At 48.7% G+C, this 20,510-nt stretch overlaps 1 protein-coding gene across 1 annotated transcript in view; it reads right to left on the reverse strand.

The window, feature by feature from the left end:
- LOC115309159 (nicotinamide N-methyltransferase) overlaps nucleotides 1-18,840 on the reverse strand; it is a 45,640-nt gene extending 26,800 nt beyond the window's left edge. Inside the window, exons 1-2 of the mRNA XM_040209359.3 lie at nucleotides 18,667-18,840; nucleotides 17,934-18,141 (exon numbers count right to left, since the gene is read on the reverse strand). Of these exons, the coding sequence (XP_040065293.2) occupies nucleotides 17,934-18,141; nucleotides 18,667-18,811 (353 nt within the window). The 5' untranslated portion in view covers nucleotides 18,812-18,840. The remainder of the gene's footprint in view (nucleotides 1-17,933; nucleotides 18,142-18,666) is intronic.
- Between the last annotated feature and the right edge of the window lie 1,670 nt (nucleotides 18,841-20,510).

Consider the following 20,510-nt stretch of genomic DNA (forward strand, 5'->3'; position numbering starts at 1 on the left):
TGATCCCGACCACACCGTTCACCTTGTAAAGAGCACGTGTGCACCGTCCATGAAGCCGGGACATTACAGGGAACTGATATCGCTTTCCAAGAGCGCCGATATTGTTCAAGCGTCTTGCGACTGCGTTGCAGTGTGAGTTTATTTCTTTGGTAAAACCCGTGACGATGTAATGTGTCTTAAGGATTACAAGATGTGTCAATATTTCTAAGGCGTGAGCTCCATAGTCGCTATCCTTTCGGCAGATTTGTATCAAGATCCGTGTGTGGCCAGTCCTTTGATCATATTTTATGCGTGACGCGATAAGTTATCTAAAAAACAAAACAAAAAACAAGATTTGTCGTCTTCGCCTTTTTTATGGTACTTCAGCATGCCACTAAAAGGGCCAAGCTATGTCATCGATCTACTTATCGAACTAGGTGACGTGTTGATATAAAATTCTGTAGCAGGACATTTTTTATTCAATATTTTAAGGAGTTTCAAGCGTAAATATATACTTTGCAGGTTGAGCGGAACATGCCAGCACATAGCTGGCCTGCTCTTTACACTATGCGACAGTGTAAAGATCTGTTTTCCGTGACAACGACTTGGCGTCCCGCCTCTTCGCTGCCCTGCTGTACCGTGCAAGCAAACTCGGTGCGGAGGCAGGTGTCGGCTTCTATGTAAACAAGGAGGGAGCGAAGTCTGGGTGATTCTGGGCTCGTGAAGATACCCCTGCGTCGTAAAAATCAGGAACAAAAACCTTGTTATGAATGACTAGCCTGCACGGAATATGACGGGTATATCCTGAGTTCAAACAAACATGAATGAACTAACCTCCAATGACGCGGCCGCTGCAAACACGCGAGTTCGCAGATGGCTGCCTAGGCGTCCCGTCGGAGTTCTGGCGTCGCAGGGCTTGAATCCATTTTTCTCTCTTCTTGAGGCGCGCGGTAGCTTTCGGGAATCTAAAGAAGCTCACGTTCGGCGTCTTTTTCTTGCTGCTTGTATACCCAACAGCGGAGCAGCGGTGAGGCATCGCGACAGTGCCAGACAGACGCGCCTAGCAATGCGAGCGAAGCCAGGCAGCGTACGAGGAGAGCCCGCAAAGATGGCGCCTTTCCCTTTCATACTTTCTCCTCAAGTTCGGGCATGCGCACAAAATTCTCCGAAAAAGGTCAATTCAATGGAGAAGCCCGCTGCAACAGAGGCCAGCAAATCTATCGTGTCGTCTGCTACCAAAGCAAAGCGGAGTGTAATACTTCAGAAATGGCTTTCATTGTTGCAATAGACGACACATCTTCATAATTAGATATCAAGAAGTTAGGTTGCTTACAAAAAATATGTATTTACTTGTAAGCAAAAATCTAGCCTCACGTGGAGTCTCCATGCATTAGCCCATAGCAACGTCCCTAGCAACGGTTTGTTTGGACCCAGACGCCATGTTGTGACGTCATCACTTACGGGGTCAATTTAAAAAAAAAAAGGTCTATTGGGACGCTGTTTGCTTCTGTGTGCTATCAATAACCGGCCAATTGAGTCAAGGCAATCCACTTTCTAAAGACGTTGCCATGCGGACAATTATCGCGTTCATTTAGGCTTAGGAATGGCCATAATCGAAATACTATAAAAAAAAATGCGGCGAGGTCATTGCTCATGCTTTGCGGTTTAAGTGAGGTAAGGCAAAGCGCAATCCTCCTGCACCATTCGTTGCTGACTGAAGGGCCGCCCACACTAGCGAGAAAACGCGCCCGGCGCGCCGATAAATCGGTTAAGCGGCAAGATAAAGGGCGTGTGTCTGCACGCGCTCGTGGCGCTGACTGTGCTTCGGCGACATTTTGTTACTTGCCGCGATCGGCGTGCCACACGCGTTTTCTCGCTAGTGTGGGCGGCCCTTAACGCTCCCGATATTGCAGCTACAACGACATATTAGAGAGTTTTAGTAGACCGTTTTCGGTTTCCCGCTCCGCTCTATGGAAAGCGGAGTCGCCATCGCGCATGCGCGACCCGCTCTGGGATTTGAGCGTGGAGCGTCAGCTCCGCTATCGTCGCCATTTTGAGAAGTACGTTCCACTCTCGGTAAAGGTTCACTAGATGGTGCTTTTCTGGAAAGGTGGGTGCTCGCTATTTGAAATCATGCTTGGGAGCGCGCTTGACCCTTATGAACCTCGCTGCACTAAGAAGCTGCGCAGACTTTGTTTGAAAAGGCGTCCCCCAGAAAACGTTTCACGGTAGTCAAGAACCTCTGGCTGCTTCGAGAAATCGCTGGCCGCAACCCTTTTACGGCCCCTGAATGGTGGGAACAGGTGCTGCCTTGTCTAAGCCAGCGGGCTCGATTTTTCTATGCGAGATGACGACGACGACGTTGAGAGGATGACACACCGGGCGACGGCGGTGTCTCAATCTGAGCCCTGTGCCTCGGTTCCTCGGAGGCGGCAGCTTCTACTTCGGCTGAACTACCTCCTTGGAGCATGATTCTTTGACCCCAGTGGACCCCAGTGAGCAATAGCGCCATTATGTTCCTGGGGGGCTATGTTGCGCTTTTTGGACTCCCAGGAGACTTGGAAGAGGGAAGTGACGTCAACGACTAGAGCAAACGCAGATTGGATGTTGACAGAAGAAAACGAAATCAACACCCAATCTGCGATTGCTGTGTCGTTGACGTCACTTCCCTCTCCCTAGTCTCCTGGGAGTCCAAAAAGCGCAACATAGCACCCCTGGGGGGCTATGTTGCGCTTTTTGGACTCCCAGGAGACTAGGGAGAGGGAAGTGACGTCAACGACACAGCAAACGCAGATTGGGTGTTGACTTTGTTTTCTTCTGTCAACATCCAATCTGCATTTGCTGTGTCGTTGACGTCACTTCCCTCTTCCAAGTCTCCTGGGGGTCTATGTTGCGCTTTTTGCACTCCCAGGAGACTAGGGAGAGGGAAGTGACGTCAACGACACAGCAAACGCAGATTGGGTGTTGATTTCGTTTTCTTCTGTCAACATCCAATCTGCATTTGCTGTGTCGTTGACGTCACTTCCCTCTTCCAAGTCTCCTGGGAGTGCAAAAAGCGCAACATAGCACCCCTGGGAGTGCAAAAAGCGCAACATAGCACCCCTGGTGCTCCTTCATGCACTGATCGAACGGCGTGCAAGATCTTCATAGCTCGCTGCTCACCCGCCCAACCCGCCCAACCCGCCTCCACGAAGTCTAGACTTCTGCGAATCGGACTGCCACCCTCCCCAATACCAACAACCCATGTCGTCGTCATCTTGCACGTATATACTCATCACATTACCATGTTCTCTAGACGCGGCACCGCGGGCCTCGGTGGTACGGGCTGCTGCTTTCCGCGGTGCCGCAGCTCTCCAGAGCCAAAAATTAAAGGTTAAAGACCAAAGACTAAACCAGTCGGCAAACGGAAAGATATTTTGTTTGGTTACTTCAGGCAGCAAGACAGTGAAAATTAGCGAAAGCGAGTGCTCCATTTGTATCTCTACTTTTTTTTTCCCAATGAAATGAGTCTTTTCTGCTTCGTATGCTTCGGTTTGTGATGTGGTGCCTTGGTGTTTATGTACACTGCGCGACACTGTTAGCGGGAGCATTCAATATCCTGTTTTATTTTTCACCTTAAATTCGAGGGGCTGACATTTGCCTATTGGTGTGGAATAAAGCGCTCGTTTGGGGCACCAATCTGAGCGACAAATTTTCAGCTTTTTCAATAGCTGTCAAAGAAATAAACTGCAAATAAAAGCGATTTTTTTTGTGTTCGTATTAACAGTGGAGCGCAGTGTATGTATCTGCCTTGGGGGGTGACATGAAACCATTTAGCTTCACTATACACTTCTTTTTATTTCTTTTGTGTGTTTATGAAAGTGCGTTTTTCAGCTTAAGCTCCTGCCCAGTTTCTGCCTCACTTGTGCTACGTCTTTTCTTGCAATAGAAGGCCACGCAACATACTCTACTCTTACAATGCTGAATTCAACAGTAACACTGTAATTTGGTTAGATGCAATATTCACACGCACATCTGAGAAGTAAAATGGGAGTCGTTAGTAAACGTTTTTTATTAAAATATTTCTAGATGCCTTTCAGCTCAGTTGGACAGGTATTTCGCTCAGTACAAAAGCTTGAACATGATTTACTGTGATAATTTTATGCATTCTAATATTAAACAAACAAAAAAATGCCCATGGTCTTTGTAGGTTTCGTCTAGCCGTCAAATTATGCCGTCTGCGCACATCACTGCCTGGTGCTTCACGACGAGCACCCTCTTGTGGTCCTCTTCTAATTTTTTTGATGGACGGCATATGGGCACGCTGTGCGGTCAACAAAACGCTTGTCCTTGACGTTCCCTTGTCCTTGACGGCCTAATAAAACAGACAAAGAAAACACTCTTACAACACGGCAGTATTTAAACACCATACCAAAACATGTGATATGGGACTTGTTACTCCTCTAAGATAAAGCGTATTTCCATTGTAGGGTTGTAAAAAACTGGGTATCGTAAATTATTATATATATATATATATATATATATTTATATAGTTGTTTCTTAATTCTGCTGAGGTTTGAGGCCGTCAAACTGTGCATGCGAGGCCCGCTACGCCGGAATTCAAAACGAAACTTCTGAAAACTGTTCTAATCTACCACTATTGCTTAGAAGTCCAGGGTTGTGTTTGCTAAATTTTGCATTGTTTATGCCTGTCTGGTTTTCAACAGACAAAGAATTGACGTGGAATATTCTTTCGACCGTTATTGGTAACTCTTTTCAAAACACCACCGGGTAACATATTCGGCCGCCATATTTTGGGCATCGCTTTTAGTGCGAGACTTGTGACTAGAACCCATTTCATATTCAGTATTGACGCAGCATTCGTGTCTAATACATTTAGACTCGCATCCGCGACAAACAATGACGTAGCTCTCTTGCCCTCTAGACACTTGGCCAGAATAAGGCGGCCTCGAAGACTAGCGGCACCATGGGTTGCACTTTTAAAAGGGCTGCATTCAAGTTTCTATTATTTTCTAAATCTACCAAGGAAATCCAACGCAAACATTTCTTGAGGAAAGTTAAACAATTCAAAAGTTGCGAGCGAGTGTGAATAAATAAAGCTGAGAGGAATGGTTTCTTTGGTGCAGCTTGCGAGTGCTATGCTCGTGGTCAGCTTTCAGTGGCATTTTCGACAGGAGGGCGCATGCACAGATATAACCGTCGTTCAAGCACGCGCACCCGTACATCTGACTGCATAGCCATAGGCCGTCCACAAAACGCGACGACTTTACCGACGCCGTGCTGGTTGCAAAGTGATACTCGTTCACTTCGTTTGATTATGCTGTTTTGTGTTACGTAGAACTCAAATCGAATGGTTTACTTTTTACGCGCGGGGCGCACGCTTTACTTCTTGATTCGACCCAGTTAAGTATTTAGGAGTCCCGCTTATTAATTAACGTGTTTTCTTTTGGTTAGGAAAGTTTATCTTTCCAGAGTTGCGTCGGCATTGTGTTTTTATAGCTTTCTACGTTTGGGTCGGCGGGGCCAGAGCGGCCGCTACGCGGGAGCGGTCCCCCCCGCGGTCGTTAAGAAGCGTCTCGGGTTTCGGGGGTCTGCTCGGACCGGGACCGAAAGAGCCCGCGCTGGAAGATGCTTGTGGCTTATAACCGAATGTGCGTGTATGCAGAGGGTTTTGCCGCTTAGTGTAAAATTGTCCTTTTTGCCCAATGCAATAATTTAGCGGTTGGCGCCAGTCAGGCTGGGAAAATAGCAGAGAACAACTCTACAAGGAGTTTGGGTTTGGCGGTTAGGACGTTAAAATGACAGCTGGCCGACCATTGGAGAACAGTGTACCACGTGTGAGTGGCGGAATTTGAAGAGATTGGTCGGTTCCTGAGGGGAAAGGAGGCCCCTACGGGCCTACAAAAGGAGCGCGGAGAGGATTTTGAGGATTCGGACTTTGGATTTGATGGAGAGAAATTGGGGACGGGGGTCGAGACTTTAGACGAGGCAGGATGGTTTCCCAAGTTGGGACGTGTAACTAGAGTGTAAATAAATGCACATAGTTCTATTCAAGCAGTGAGTCGACCCGTCACTCAGCGACGTTCGTGCCACCACGCTCCAGACCATCGAAGCGGAACCTGCCTCCCCCACACCACCGGGAGGAAGGACATTAACTGGCGCAGTCGACAGGATGGTGGCGCGATTTCCGGTGAGACGACGTGACGGCGACCTGCGGGCAAGTACGTGAGCTTCGACTCAACGGTGGACGAGGCAGCATCCCTGTGAGAAGCCTCGTGGGCTCCGGCCCGAAGTGACCAAGACGGCATCTACGTGAGAGGTCTTGGGGGTTTCGACCCGACGTCAACGGTGGACGAGGCAGCATCCCTGTGAGAAGCCTCGTGGGCTCCGGCCCGAAGTGACCAAGACGGCATCTACGTGAGAGGTCTTGGGGGTTTCGACCCGACGTCAACGGTGGACGAGGCAACATCCACGTGAGAAGCCTCGTGGGCTCCGGCCCGAAGTGACCAGGACGACATCCCCGTGAGAGGTCTTGGCGGGTTTTGACCCGAAGTGGACGAGGCGACATCCCTGTGAGAGGCCTCGTGGGTTTCGACCCGAAGAGAATAAGGCGACATCCTGGTGAGAGGCCTTGTGGGTTTCGACCCGAAGGGGACGAGGCGACATCCCTGCGAGAGGCCTCGAGGGTTTCGACCCGAAGAGAAGGAGCGGACGGAGCAACATCTACGCGAGAAGCTTCGTGTGCGGCGGTCCAAAGTGCAGCGACGACGCAGCATCGTCTACGTGAGAGGTTGCGTGGTGTTGCCACCCGAAGAGTGGATCAGCCGGGCCCGAACCCAAGACCGACTCCGGTGGGTGACGTCCAGCGACACCGGAGAGTCATCGACTCAGGAGCGGCGCACTGACACAGGTGGGACTCATTTCTGTTTCCTCGGGGTTTCGCATGTCAGTGGTGTCGCGGTCGACGACTAAAGGAGCTCGAGTTATAATGAGCGAGAACGGGATTAGAGCCCGGCGATGTTGGACGACGTATTAAAAGGGGGAGGGAGTGAAAGAGAGAACGCTCTCCAGCGAAAAATTGCATCTTTAAGACTCAAACTCGAGATAGCCAAATTTTACGCTAATCAGGACGAGGAGAATTGGCGCCGCGGTGGGAAAGATAAGGGCCAGGTTGGAGCGAACGGAAAATTCGAGGTGGTCGTCAAGACGGGCAAACAACACCTAGTGGAGTGGGAAAGTATCCTGCTGCCGTGGACGACATGCCCGGAACAGGTGAACATCGAGGCCCGCTGCGAAAGCGTGAGCGATGGTGACATCGGCGAAGGGAGTGAGGGCGACAACGCGTTTGAGCTAAAAATTGCAGCTCTAAAAGCCAGGCTCGAGATCGCCCAATTTAATCTGAAGCAGGCAGAAGAGAAGTCGCGCCGCGGTAGGAAAGACGAGGACCGGGTCGGAGCGGGCGGCGCATCCGATGCGGTTGTCAAAACGGACAACGGACACTCCAAACCCACCGAGAAGATAGACGCGGACAGCGATGACTGCGGCGACATCGAGGTCGAGCCGGCGGTCCGGACGGGAAAGGGGCACCAGAAGCCCACCGGGAAAACGGACGACGACGACGGGTTACCCGAAATCTTGAACGAGCGGCAGAAGCTTGAAAATCCGGAAGAAGACCGCGAGGAGAACGCATACGGCGATGACTGCGGCGGCCGCGAGGTGAAGCCCGTTAATAGGAGAGCTGACGCGGACGAGGCAGATGCACCCGCCGGTGATCCGGTGACGCAAGGAGGCGAGAGCGAGAGCTGGAGCGATGGTGAAGGCGGCGACGAGGGGACGAACCCGGTTGGCGACATCGAGCGCCGGGATCCAGGGAACCCCGGCGCACCGGTCACCGCAGCACCGGGCAGGCAAGGGCCGTCCCAGGCTGGGAGGAAACGGCTGCGCAAGAAGCGCATCGCCAGGTCGGAGTCGGCGGTCAACAAGGACCCCGGGTCCAACCCTGCATCGGCTCCGGGCTACGACAAGGACGGTCATGCAGAGGATGTGAACGACGGCGAGAGGACGGCGAAGAGAGCCTTGATTCCTCCGATCCAGGCGTCGAGACGGAAGCTCCGACTGCGGAGAGGCGCCGACTTCGGGACCAGGGCCGTGTCGTCGCCGAAGGTCAGGCCGGTGGTGCATCGCAGGGCGACGCCCAGGGACAAGGTGGCGTCGCGCTACTCCAGAAGGGGGAGTCTGGACGCAAAGTGCTGCGGGGGCGAAAAAAGCCAAATGAACACGGAGGAGACGAGGAAGCCACACCGGTCGGTGCCCAGAGCTCGCACGCGTGAACAGCAGACTTCAGGTTTGGGCTCGGGATCGGCGGGTGTTGCGGAAGCGACTGACTGCGAGCCGCCCCAGGTAGTCCTCAGAACGTCTTTAACGGCGACGAGATGGACGACCAAACGGCCACGATTAGGGGGGTAGCTAGCCAGGCTACTAGGTTTTTATTTCACTTTTAGTCTACATTTGTGTCACGGCCCCCCTGATTCATTGTTCTTTTGGCCTTCGGTTGGCCCCTCGATATTATATATTCTACGAAATATATACTTTTTGTATTCGGTTTTTATTCTCTGCGGGAGAAGTTTGAGTGTCCGCACGTAATTGAAACGTGTTTCGTAACTTTAGCGTTGGTAAGCATGTCGCGGCCAGACAGGCATGGTTAGGGCGTGGTCATTATGCCACAGTTTTGGGAGCTGACACCACTGATTTTGCGGGACCCTGGAATGTACAGGAGTGGGTCCAACTTGTGTGTGATCGTGGGTGCCAGTTTGACTTTGAACATTACAGCTATCACGGAAATTTTTCTTTTGTGTGCCCATTCTGGTGTGTGTTGGACGTTTTGCCTGCGGCGGCCGTTTTACTGTTTCTGGTTTTGGAATTGTAACCATTTTCTTATTCTTATCGGTGCCGTTTGATTGTGTTCACATTTACGGATGATCAGTTGGTGAACTTTTAGAGCGTGATGTTGACGTTGTTGCTTTTGGTTAACTGTGGGCCAAGGAGTTGGTTCGAATATTTGCCAGTGCGATATTCGGGGAAGGAATTTATGTTGCGCTTACATTAAGTGTCAACGCAACAGTCTTGGTGGGGAGGAGTTAAGTATTTAGGAGTCCCGCTTATTAATTAACGTGTTTTCTTTTGGTTAGGAAAGTTTATCTTTCCAGAGTTGCGTCGGCATTGTGTTTTTATAGCTTTCTACGTTTGGGTCGGCGGGGCCAGAGCGGCCGCTACGCGGGAGCGGTCCCCCCCGCGGTCGTTAAGAAGCGTCTCGGGTTTCGGGGGTCTGCTCGGACCGGGACCGAAAGAGCCCGCGCTGGAAGATGCTTGTGGCTTATAACCGAATGTGCGTGTATGCAGAGGGTTTTGCCGCTTAGTGTAAAATTGTCCTTTTTGCCCAATGCAATAATTTAGCGGTTGGCGCCAGTCAGGCTGGGAAAATAGCAGAGAACAACTCTACAAGGAGTTTGGGTTTGGCGGTTAGGACGTTAAAATGACAGCTGGCCGACCATTGGAGAACAGTGTACCACGTGTGAGTGGCGGAATTTGAAGAGATTGGTCGGTTCCTGAGGGGAAAGGAGGCCCCTACGGGCCTACAAAAGGAGCGCGGAGAGGATTTTGAGGATTCGGACTTTGGATTTGATGGAGAGAAATTGGGGACGGGGGTCGAGACTTTAGACGAGGCAGGATGGTTTCCCAAGTTGGGACGTGTAACTAGAGTGTAAATAAATGCACATAGTTCTATTCAAGCAGTGAGTCGACCCGTCACTCAGCGACGTTCGTGCCACCACGCTCCAGACCATCGAAGCGGAACCTGCCTCCCACACCACCGGGAGGAACAACCTTAACTGACCCCTTTCAAGCTGAGGTCACGGTCAAAAACATCGACGCGTATTGAGTAAGTGCCGCCATCTTGAGATCTAAGCGATCACGCTAAGGACGCTGAGGGCAGTCCGCTCTACAACTTGTGAAGCGGAGCGCACGATCACTCCGCTAACTTTACGCTCCAACTCAGAGCGGGCCACGCATGCGCGGTGGGGACGATGCTTCTCGCAGAGCGTAAAGTAGAGCAAAGACGGCTCATAAAAGTGGCCTACTAATACTCATAGATTACGAACGCGCTCGTCGTGACTTCTCCTGACACTGCCCATGTACACCTTTGGCGTATAGAAAAAAATAACTTTTCACCAGACAGAGCAGCTGTGCTAAAAACAATGGAAACGCGAAATTTACACAAACCATGCAGGGTCTCACCTGTGAGCACAGCTCTAGTTTCGCCAGGGTCAACCACCTATGTTTGTTCATGTCAGCGAGCAGGTGGCCGAACCTCTCGTTGATGTGACCCACGATGAGGTTCACAGAACTGAAGAACACCGACAAGTTCCGTCCAAACGCTCATCCAAGTACGAACAGACGGTTGGGATAGGCCAGTCGAGGAAGAACCATGCAAAGCGTCTCGCCAGATTGGCAACACCCTGCGCCGATCTGTCGGGTGCTGGTATTTGGAGGCTCGCATGCAGAACAGCCAGGTCCTTCTTTAAGCAGGATAGCTTCCTAAAGGGTTTCTTTTCTACGTTGGAAATATCCAGCAAACCGCGTTCGGAAAGGAAGCTTCGGCGCTTGATGGCACGAGGGATGCGAATCATAGATTCGATGTCTCACCATCTTAATCTCGTTAGTAGAAGTCTCCTTCCTTGAGAACAGCGGGGATTCATCGTGCAGTTGCCTTGCTAGCCTTGAGCAACACTGTACTGGTACTACGCAAAAGGATGTACTCCCAATGCGCAAACTTCGTCCTTTTCTCTTATTTTTCTACTTCGAATAAGTAAATCTGTTTTAGTTTTAATTCGAGTGGAGCAGAAGCTACAAGAGCGAGTGCCGGCCTTTCAGCGTCCTTGATAAGCACGCGCGCTCGTGCAGTCCAAGCACTGTTTAGAGCAACATGCTCATGCTTATACCTTCGGCTTCACTCGCACACAAGGTGGAACGATTATATTTATATTTTATAGCTTAATATTTCTTCAGGTGTGTGCCTACTCTTTTGTGCTCAATATTGTCGCCTTCGTTTTTACTACCTCTACAATCACGCTCCTTTTTACTCTTTTGGTGTTAACGCTTAGGTTTTTTTGTCTTACTAGTACCATAAACGTCCACTTGTGGGGCTACGCAAGCAAATTTTTCGAACCCGCTCAATACGCTGAAGAAAAACGCTCTACTAAAACGCGTTTTTGGACCTCCGCTTTCCATTCCGGCGAAGCGGGCCGCGCATGCCCAGTTTGGCACCCTCAGAGCGGAGCGGAAGATGAAAACGGTATACTAAAACTCTCTATTAGTTCCAAAGGAAGCGGCGCTCACTGACCGGGGCACCGCCACGTTTCCCCGCATCCCTACCGAGCCAGTCACGTGATTTCAAAATCGCTCTCCTATGTTTTGTGGCTAACTTTGGCCGCGGTTAGCGCTTCGAGCAAACGGGCCCAGAACGCAAGGAGGGGCACGCCTATCAAAGGCCAACATAGATAAGGCGTAGGAACGCACGATGACGAGGAAACCGAGCCCGCGCCGTCATTCGTTGTGGTCGGGGCGAAACAAAGGCACGTGGACGCATTTTGAGGAAAACAAAAGCACAGGTGCGTGAACGGCAGACCAAATTGCCCGCCGTATATTTTTACTCGCCGAGAGTTACTCCGACGCAGTTATTAATTTTGTTTCCAGCGACCATCGCCAGAGTATTATTCGCGGCTTCTGGTGGCCATTTTCGAATTTGTGACCGAGTCCTGGAACACCCACAGGCAACACCACCTAGAAGACGAGGCCGTAGTGCTGACATTTTTGCGTCACCAGCGGAAAACAACGCTGGAAGTAGATTGGAAACAAGTGCTGCGTCAGCGTTCGGCTTCCAGTCCAGTTTGAATGGATTGTTGACAATCGTCGTATCCAATTTGTGTCCAGCGTTGGCCTTCGCTGATGGCGACGTGTCTATCAGCACCACGGCATTGTTATGTAGACAGTGTGGGCCCACTCCGCTTTCGGCCAATGGCGTCTCATCGTCTGCCTCCTATGGACCATTCCATTTAGCGCTCTCTGGGCGGCACCATTTTGTTTGACCGCAGCGCCCTCTCCACACATCCGGGAAGTTCAGCGGGTTCGGCGGGCTAAAACGAGAGAGAGGGGGCACGCGCCCGACTCCGCTAGCAGACGACAAACCGGGAGGTTTCCGTTCTCCATCTTTGGACTGTATCGGCATACATGGGTAAATTACTTTCAAAATGTAATTTAATTACAATTACAATTACTTAGCTCCCAAAGTAGTTTAACTACAATTACAATTACTGCTACGCGAAAGTAGTTCATTGCAATTAAAATTACTTTTTAAAAGTAATGCAATTACTTTAGAATTACTTATTTCTGACAGTTACCCACCTTGGGCCATATAACTGTAAACGAGTTATATGGCCGCTGTATAAATGTCACGCATTGTACTTTCCTTTTATGAAATTCGTTAAATGGATTATAGAACTTAATATTTTAGAGTAATGAACTCCTGCGTTCTTATATTCTCAAAAAATAAAAATAAAGGGCGACAAAATTCACAGGTGCGAGGTGAATCTCCTTAGAGCTTATGCAAATGGCATCCAAGTCAAACCAACAAAAAATAAACTTAAAAATAATACAAGGAAACAAATATGCGACAGCACCGGTATCATAAAACTCACGTAAAAATGGCTAATAAGAGAAACTTGTAAACGACGTCAAACATTTAAAGAATACGAAAACTTACGAAAACATTTCAGCCACGATGATTCGCAGCCTCTCCCTGTCTGTGGAATTGTAACATGCCGGATGTGGGTAACCGTAGCACGTGAACTGTGGTCGCTTCCACAAAACTAGTGTCACAATAGCAGCAACTCTATTGCCAGGGATTCTGGGTAATTCAGTGCACGGTAACACCCAAAAATCTCCTGAGATAGATAATAAATTTAGGATCGCCATATAGCTAATCATTAGGATAGCAATGATCGTATCGATCTTATGCGTCTCATAAAAAAGACCGATTTGACTTTAGCATGGCAAGAACAACCTCGAAAAATTCATGATACACTGTGAACGACTTTATTTTCGCGAATTTCGCGATTCGCCTACAATTCGCGAAAAATAAGTCCCGCGAGCAATTCCGGTAAAATGTAAACACATTGGAATCTATAGTGCGACCCCACCGCGTCGCGAAAATTAGAATCCGCGAATTATTCCAAAACTGCGGCCTCTTGGACGCCTCAATTCCATGATTTACTTGAGCGTGTTTCAGCTGGAAGATATAGACGAGCCATTATTATTTTTTTTAAACTGTAAGTATTATTGAAAGTGACAAAAAAGTTGCTGACCTGCAAATGTTTCCGCAAATTGGAGGTCGCCTTTCGGTTTGTTGAATTTGCTCTCAGAGACGGTGCGGAGAGTTTGCACCTCACAATTATTCGCGACTCCAGCGACCTATAGGGGGCGCCACCACCAAACAAACATGGCGGCTGAGTCCAAGTCGCGGCGGCTCGGCCGGGCCGCCTGAATGGGTGGCGCGTTCAATTTAACAGATTTTCTTTTGTTTAATGCCCAATTTTATAGGTATTTGAACTGAGATGGTGAAGTGTAGCCGGTGCAGATAAACTTGCAAAGCACAGTTTTGTTTTGCCGGTGTTTTTTTGTTCTTTTCGTGCCAAACTTTCGTTTCAGAGATTTCGTTCAAAACCGAAACTATGGGCTCCGGAGAGACGGTAATATACTAATAAGTTTTGATCATCTAAGGAAAGCGGCGATGACTATAGAATTGTTCCACAGATAGTAACTTTTCAGCTAACTCGCATGCCTCGACCATGCGACTTATCTGTCCGCGGAATCGAGCTTTTGTGCGTATCCGCGTTTACGAAACAGCTCCAGTCGTCTGCTCGGCCATCAACACAGGCTGCAGGAAAATTACGAAAATTAAGCAACCGCTTTTTGAGCCAAGGACCATGTTAACCCGCCGGCGCCCCACTAAGCAGCTGATACTCGTATTTCAATTCAGGTTTTAGTAGCAATCGAGAAGTCATTTTGACGAGCGGGTTATGTATTATATTACGTACGTACTATGGTCCCACTAAAGCGATATTAGTATATCCTTCGGATTGAAATATCAGCTTAGTGGACTAGCTATTAGGTGAGCTGCTGAATAAAAGTATATTTGACAGACGAAGACATACTACTTAAATTTAGCCAAATGGTTCTATAGCCGGCAGCACGGAGACAAACTGAAGAGAGTCTTCATTGAAGATCTACGCAGAACCTCTCTGCATTGAACTTTGCTTCAAATCCTGAACGGAGAAAATTAGTATTTTTTTGTGGCCGGTCAACCTGCTCAATGTAGACGTATATTACTGCTGGCTTCGACGTCCTGGTAATATAAATATTGGAAGCGCGATAGCTCAAAATGCCGTGGCAGCATTTAACGTTGCGAGACTTGTCTCCCACCTTTTGAAAACAGATAATTTCCCTCATTCATCATTTGCAGCGAGCCAGTTTTCCTGAATCAAGTAATTGCGAAATCAGCCCAACTCCTTCAGTGTGGTCCAGAGGCTTTTTCGGCGAAAAGCAGCCAAGATAAATAGCCAACGCACCGACCGGCGTGGGTGGCTCAAACTTGAAGCCAACCGAACACAACCAAACTCAAGAAAAGCAGCTATCGAACCTTCCCATTCACTTGACTGCAACATTGATGTTCCCTCCAGTATCAGTTACCAAGCAGTCGTCACTTTGAATGTGATTCGAAACAGACAAGAAATCAAAAAGTTTTTCCGTGATTCCTCCCCATCCAAGAAATCGAAAGCACGCGACCGTGTGCTGTAGAGTAAACGGGCTTTCAAACACGTAATAGAAGAAAACAATTTACTGAGGCTTCACTACACTAATGATCACTCAGGCAAACTTAAGAAATATTCGGACCTTCGTCAAATTACATTGTTCGCCACCGCGCCGACAACACGTCTCCGCGAAAGCCACCAGAGACGCGGAGGGGCGCGGAGCGACCTGGACCGGCTGGTTCCCGGTTTTCCCGCTTGGCGGCGTCCGTTTTGCTGGAGTCGCGAATATTTTTTGCATTGCTGCTAATCTGTTTAAAGAATTTTTCGTAACAAGGCCCCGACAGCCTTTCCTTTTCCATTGTAGATAAGACTGTTCCAGGTTCTCAATGCAAAGCAGCACTGCGCGCTTCGGGACGGCTCCACAGGCCAGGACGAGAGGACAACGCGTGGAGGGTCACGATAGAGGTGTAAAAACAGAGTGCAAGCCAAGCCCTCTATAAAAAGAAAAAAGAAGCCTTCAACGAACAACAAATGTAAAAACAAGCTCCCTACAGTCTAAAGCCGCGGTTTGTAAGTTTTGGAATCTCGTCCAATCAGGCTGACAAACGGTTGAAAGGGTTAGGTAGAGTGAACACTAAATAATGAAGATTTATACAAAAAGGTAGACGAGGATTGGGAGAAGGAAGAGCAGTGTAGCAACAACAGTTGGAAGTAAGGCAGGGTGAGTCGTGTTAATGAGACCTGCTGCTTCTTTGCTTCTTCGCCTCGATGTTAGACTAGCACGACTTACTGTTAGTGGTACCAACATACGAGATATAGGAGAAGGACGTAAAAAACTCATAAAGAAAAGATAATAATTTCATGAACAAAAAAGTCCCCAAACTTGACTGAAATATGTAAGCCAATATGCCAGCGGCGAAGACGCGTAAGGAGAACCTCGAACCTCCCCGCCTCGACCGGATGATGTGATCGGAGCCAACCAGCTCGACTTCGACCCCCGATGCACCCGTGTGGGAATGATAAATAAGAAAGACCCCTAGAAACAGGAGCAACAGGAAGCGAACGAGACGAAGAGTCAGATTCAACTACGACAGGAACGAAAACGGACGCGAATGTAGCCCTCATTTATCAAATTATTTCTCAAATTCTTCATTAAGTCGTTTTAAAGTCTACAAAATCCTTCATTCCGTTCTATCCCAGCCTCTCTTTCCCATCCCTCTTTTCCATTTTTTTTTTTTTTTAGCAAGTTGGGAGACATTCTCTCCCCTGTCGCTTTGGCTGTGCTGTCGTCTCCGTGGGGTCCATATCACAAGAGCGAATGACATTTTAGCGAACGGCGACATTTGAGCGAATGCTCGTTTTAGCGAATAACGGGGGCGCGCGTTAACCCATCCGTCGCGCTGCGCTTTACGCCGCTTCGCGGCGACAGTCTGCGGCAACTCATTACAAAAATGTGAACCCATTTGGCCCACCCGAAAACGCCGCTTCGCGGCGTCCGACTATTCGCTAAAGTGTCATTCGGTCAAACGTGGGCGTTCGCTAAAACGTCATTCGATCAAGTGAGTGCCTCCCGTCTCCGTGGCCAGGGGGGAAAAGCGCCTCCGCCGCAAAATCTTGCAAAAGTAATTGTAATTGTGCCAGAAATTTAGCAATTACTGACGCTAGAAAGTAATTAAATTACAATTACAATTCCTTTTAGGCAAAAGTAGTTATTAGAATTACAAATTACCAGGAAAAGTAATTAAATTACAGTAATTTAATTACTGTAATTGAATTACTACCCAAGTATGTGTATCGGCGGGCAGTACGGAACATCGAACTCGCGCTCGTGGCTGCCGTTGTGAAGTGGTTCGCGTTCTTAGAATAGTTGGGGCTACTCCAAAATCAGCCTATAGCTCTCTGTTGTTCTATTTCGCTAAATGATCAACTAGCATATCCTTTTCCCGCTACTTAAATAGCAGTTGAGTCAGCCGGTAGTACTACCCTCAACTACTGCGTGTATTGTGGCAGGAGAGCACGTTTTATTAATTATTTCAGACTTCCACTCATGGTCGCTAAAGACGTACACCAGTACAAACTTTGTATAGTAAAAAAGGTACAGCAACCGGATTTACTTTTCGCCAGAGACCGGCCAATCTGACACAATTTTTCCTATACTTTTTTTTTTTTTTTATTTGCACGCAGGTAACAGCGCTATTGGACCCTGTGAGTCGTTTTATCTAGCATAGTATTACACGACAACTGGCATACCGAAATCTGCGTATCTGCGCTTGAAAGTTCCAAAATGACGCGATATTAAACAGAGTTTGCACGCCAGCCGGACGCTAGCTACAGCCCACTCGGCGGAGCAGACGATGTCCGGGGTGAGAGGTGGAGTGCATTCTTTTCGCTTTTACCCTCTCTGCTATGACCCTAATGAAACGGTCTATATTTCCCAATGATGGCCAGACTCTCGCTATATACGGCTCTGACCTGAGCACGCGCTGGTGCTGTACTTCAGCGTCGCGTCAGGTATCTTTACCCGGAAACGTGGGAAGATGACTAACGAGTGCTTGGATCGACAATTGCTGTTGAAGCTCAACGAGGTGTGAATGACAAAAACAAAAACAAAATGTAAGCACTTTGAACACATGGGTGAATTTTCGATTTCGTAATAAAAAGTAAAAAAAGAAAAAAAATGTGAAAAGTAATAAATTACTTTCTGGAGATTTTTCAATTACTTTTGTGGTGCAGTAATTGATTACTGTAATGAGTTACATTTTTCAATTAAGTAATTTTAATTGTGATTGTTTACTTTTTTTCAGTAACACGTACAAGACTGGTCTGCATGCATAGGCTGTTTGAGGCGTGCTTCGCCATTGTTTAATGGTCCGGTCACGCTGGTCACACAAAAACTGTCTTCAGACTGTGTTCAAGGCATAAATATGTATTCTATGAGCAGATATGCTTGGAATATGCATTAGGCACGTCCGTATATAATTCTGTCATACATGTATGAAGCGAAGGCAGTCTCTTTTGTACGATGTATACGAGAAGTGTGACAGCGGTTCAGGTCAGCCTCTCAGTTTCTTATGGGGGTCGTATACGCACCGATGTCCCTCCAGGTCGGCAACTTGTTCCGCCCGGAACGACCAGTCGACGGAGTCTTCGCTCTTCCGGAGCCATTTCTCCACTTCGAGTCGGTTGCTCTCGACCAGGTCACTGACCACGATGTCCTGGAAGTTCTTGGTGGCCGAGAGCACGAAGTTGATCGTCGGACCAGAGCCGATGTCTACTAGTGTGCTGCCTTGGATGAGGCCTGCAAGAAATAGACGTACGCGCGCTTTAAACCATGAAGAGCCGTAAAACAAAACTCAAGATAGAATTTTTGTTTTTGTTTTTTTCCCCTTAAACGGTTATTGGTAGTATACAGCCACCAGTTGTGGACAAACTTGCTGACTGAAGTAGCTCATGGTCAACGCAAATTTTTAGTTGGGTTTATGGTTGGTTCACACACGGCCACTCGATTAGGACTCCCCTTGGGAGCGGCCTGCCGTATGCCTCACTCCGCCGGTGAGAGCGATAGTTCTACTTTACCCCGCAGCGCCAGCCGTGGCGCTCGTTATCGGTGAGAGATAAGGCCCTGTAGTAAGAGATAGAGTTCCTTTTGGGGGAGCATATTGAGGAACTCTATCGGGTTCGGTCAGTGAAAACACGCGTTGGTTTCCTTTGGATAACGTCAAAAAAGCAGGGCTGCAGCCTTGTTGTTGCCTAAGAGGCGTTGACCCATGACGTAGAAGAAAAGCGATCGCAAAAGACTTGGCGAAACTGAGAAACAACTGACCTGAGTTGAAGATGTGGTGCAATTCCTCCTGTTGGAATCGGTAAAGTACATAGTTCTCCGTATTTTTTATGTATTTTAGTGGAAGAAAAGTGGTCTTGTGCACCTCTCTCAGGGCTTCAGGCTTCATTGCGAGCTTATCTCCCATTTGAATGAAGATGTCTACAGAGTGAACTGACGTTGTGCGAGGCTTCACCTAGATCTGCCGAGGATGTCGTCACCGTGGTGTTTATAACGACGCGTGCGGCCACATGATAAGAGTCGTCGCCAGCTGCGTCGAAATGCAGCAGGACGGACGCGCGTGTTTAGCAATTGTTAATCACCGTAAAGCTGGCTGCCATGCAACTCATTTTCTCTGCCCCATTTATTTTTCTTTATTTACTTTTTTGGATTCTATCCGGCATGGCCAGGTGTTAAAGTAGGGACAAAATGAATTTCTGCCTTACGGTCCCCGTGCCCCCCCCCCCCCCCCCCCCGAGGTCTTAAAAAATGCGTCTTTCGCGCATTGGAACGCGAGGATGAGCATGCCAATCAAAGGGCAACAAAGAAAACAAGTACACTCTAAGAAATGCCTGCACGTCTACTTACCCGTAAAACACTCGAAGAGCCAATCTCCGCTATCTCAGGGTGTCTAGTCAATTATTATTTTGAAATTCCCTGACTTTTCCAGGCTTTCCCTGACATTTTGAGGTGAAATTTCCTGACCGCTGTAGAGGCGGTTAAATATATAAGACCGTTACAACGCAAGGCATTGAGCATTGATTACTGTGAGCATCAATTTTCACGGGCTTAACCCAACTTGCATATTCCGAGATATTCGGGTTCGTCCAGTCCGGATTAAGGCCGGTTTTCACATGCAGCGAAGCGCTGATGTAGCGCTCCTCACGCGTCATCAGCTACTTATCGTCTGCCATGAGCAACAGTTTTGACGGTGCGATACGAAGCTGGTGAACGCTGCCGTCAACACGCGCTTAGCGCGAGGTTAGCGCTATGCTTGTAGCGCTCCGCTGCATGTGTGAACAGGCCTTTAAACGAGCACTTTTTTGCCGCCGACATCGTCAGGGAAGAGGCCACTTCCGGAAACACAATGAAAACACGAGGCTCAACCGTAGTAAATGACGGCCACCCGTGAAAATAAAAGGAGAGCAGAGCATACGCGGGCCTGCGGAGAAGACGAGCGTGACGAGGTGGTGACCGGCGGGGCCCGGAGGCGCGGGAAAGGCCCCCCGGAAAGGCGTCAGACACCGATGGTTGCTGGTAACTTACTCATTTATGTAACGGTCAAACAACAGGGGGGTCAAGCAGCACGGGGACGCAACCCTGAAAACACGGGCGCCAAAGTGGTATGTGGTACCACCTGGCTAGTGTAGACAGTAAATGCGAAAAATTTAAGTATACAACACTCAACCGCGCACGTCAATAACCGAATGGCAGCATGGCGCATGGCCGCCAAATGCACACTTTCGGATACTTTCGGCTTAATGCTTGGATTGGGGTCCGCGGCTTTCCCATTTGTTACAAATTCTAGCAGCTCTAACTAGATCAAGCCTAATGTCGTGCCCTCAATCCAATCCCATCCAATCCACTGAAATGCAATGCAATGCAATGCTTTGCATTGCATTTGCATTGATTTGCCGGCCCTTTGCATCGGATAGCACACTCTATCATCGAGTGAGCAGAGCCCGCGCTCCGGACTAAGCAGAATTGATTGCCTCTTTTTTTTTACCCCGAAGTCCTCAAGTCTTTGCTCAGGGCACTCGATGGCGTTTCCGGCTTATTTTTCCTGACTGGGCTCGCTTTTTGACAATATCCCCGACAATTCCCTGATCTTTCCCGGTAATTAAAAT

The sequence above is a fragment of the Ixodes scapularis genome, unplaced genomic scaffold, assembly GCF_016920785.2.
Source record: "Ixodes scapularis isolate PalLabHiFi unplaced genomic scaffold, ASM1692078v2 PGA_scaffold3__209_contigs__length_174095766, whole genome shotgun sequence".
In the NCBI taxonomy this organism is placed as follows: domain Eukaryota; kingdom Metazoa; phylum Arthropoda; class Arachnida; order Ixodida; family Ixodidae; genus Ixodes; species Ixodes scapularis.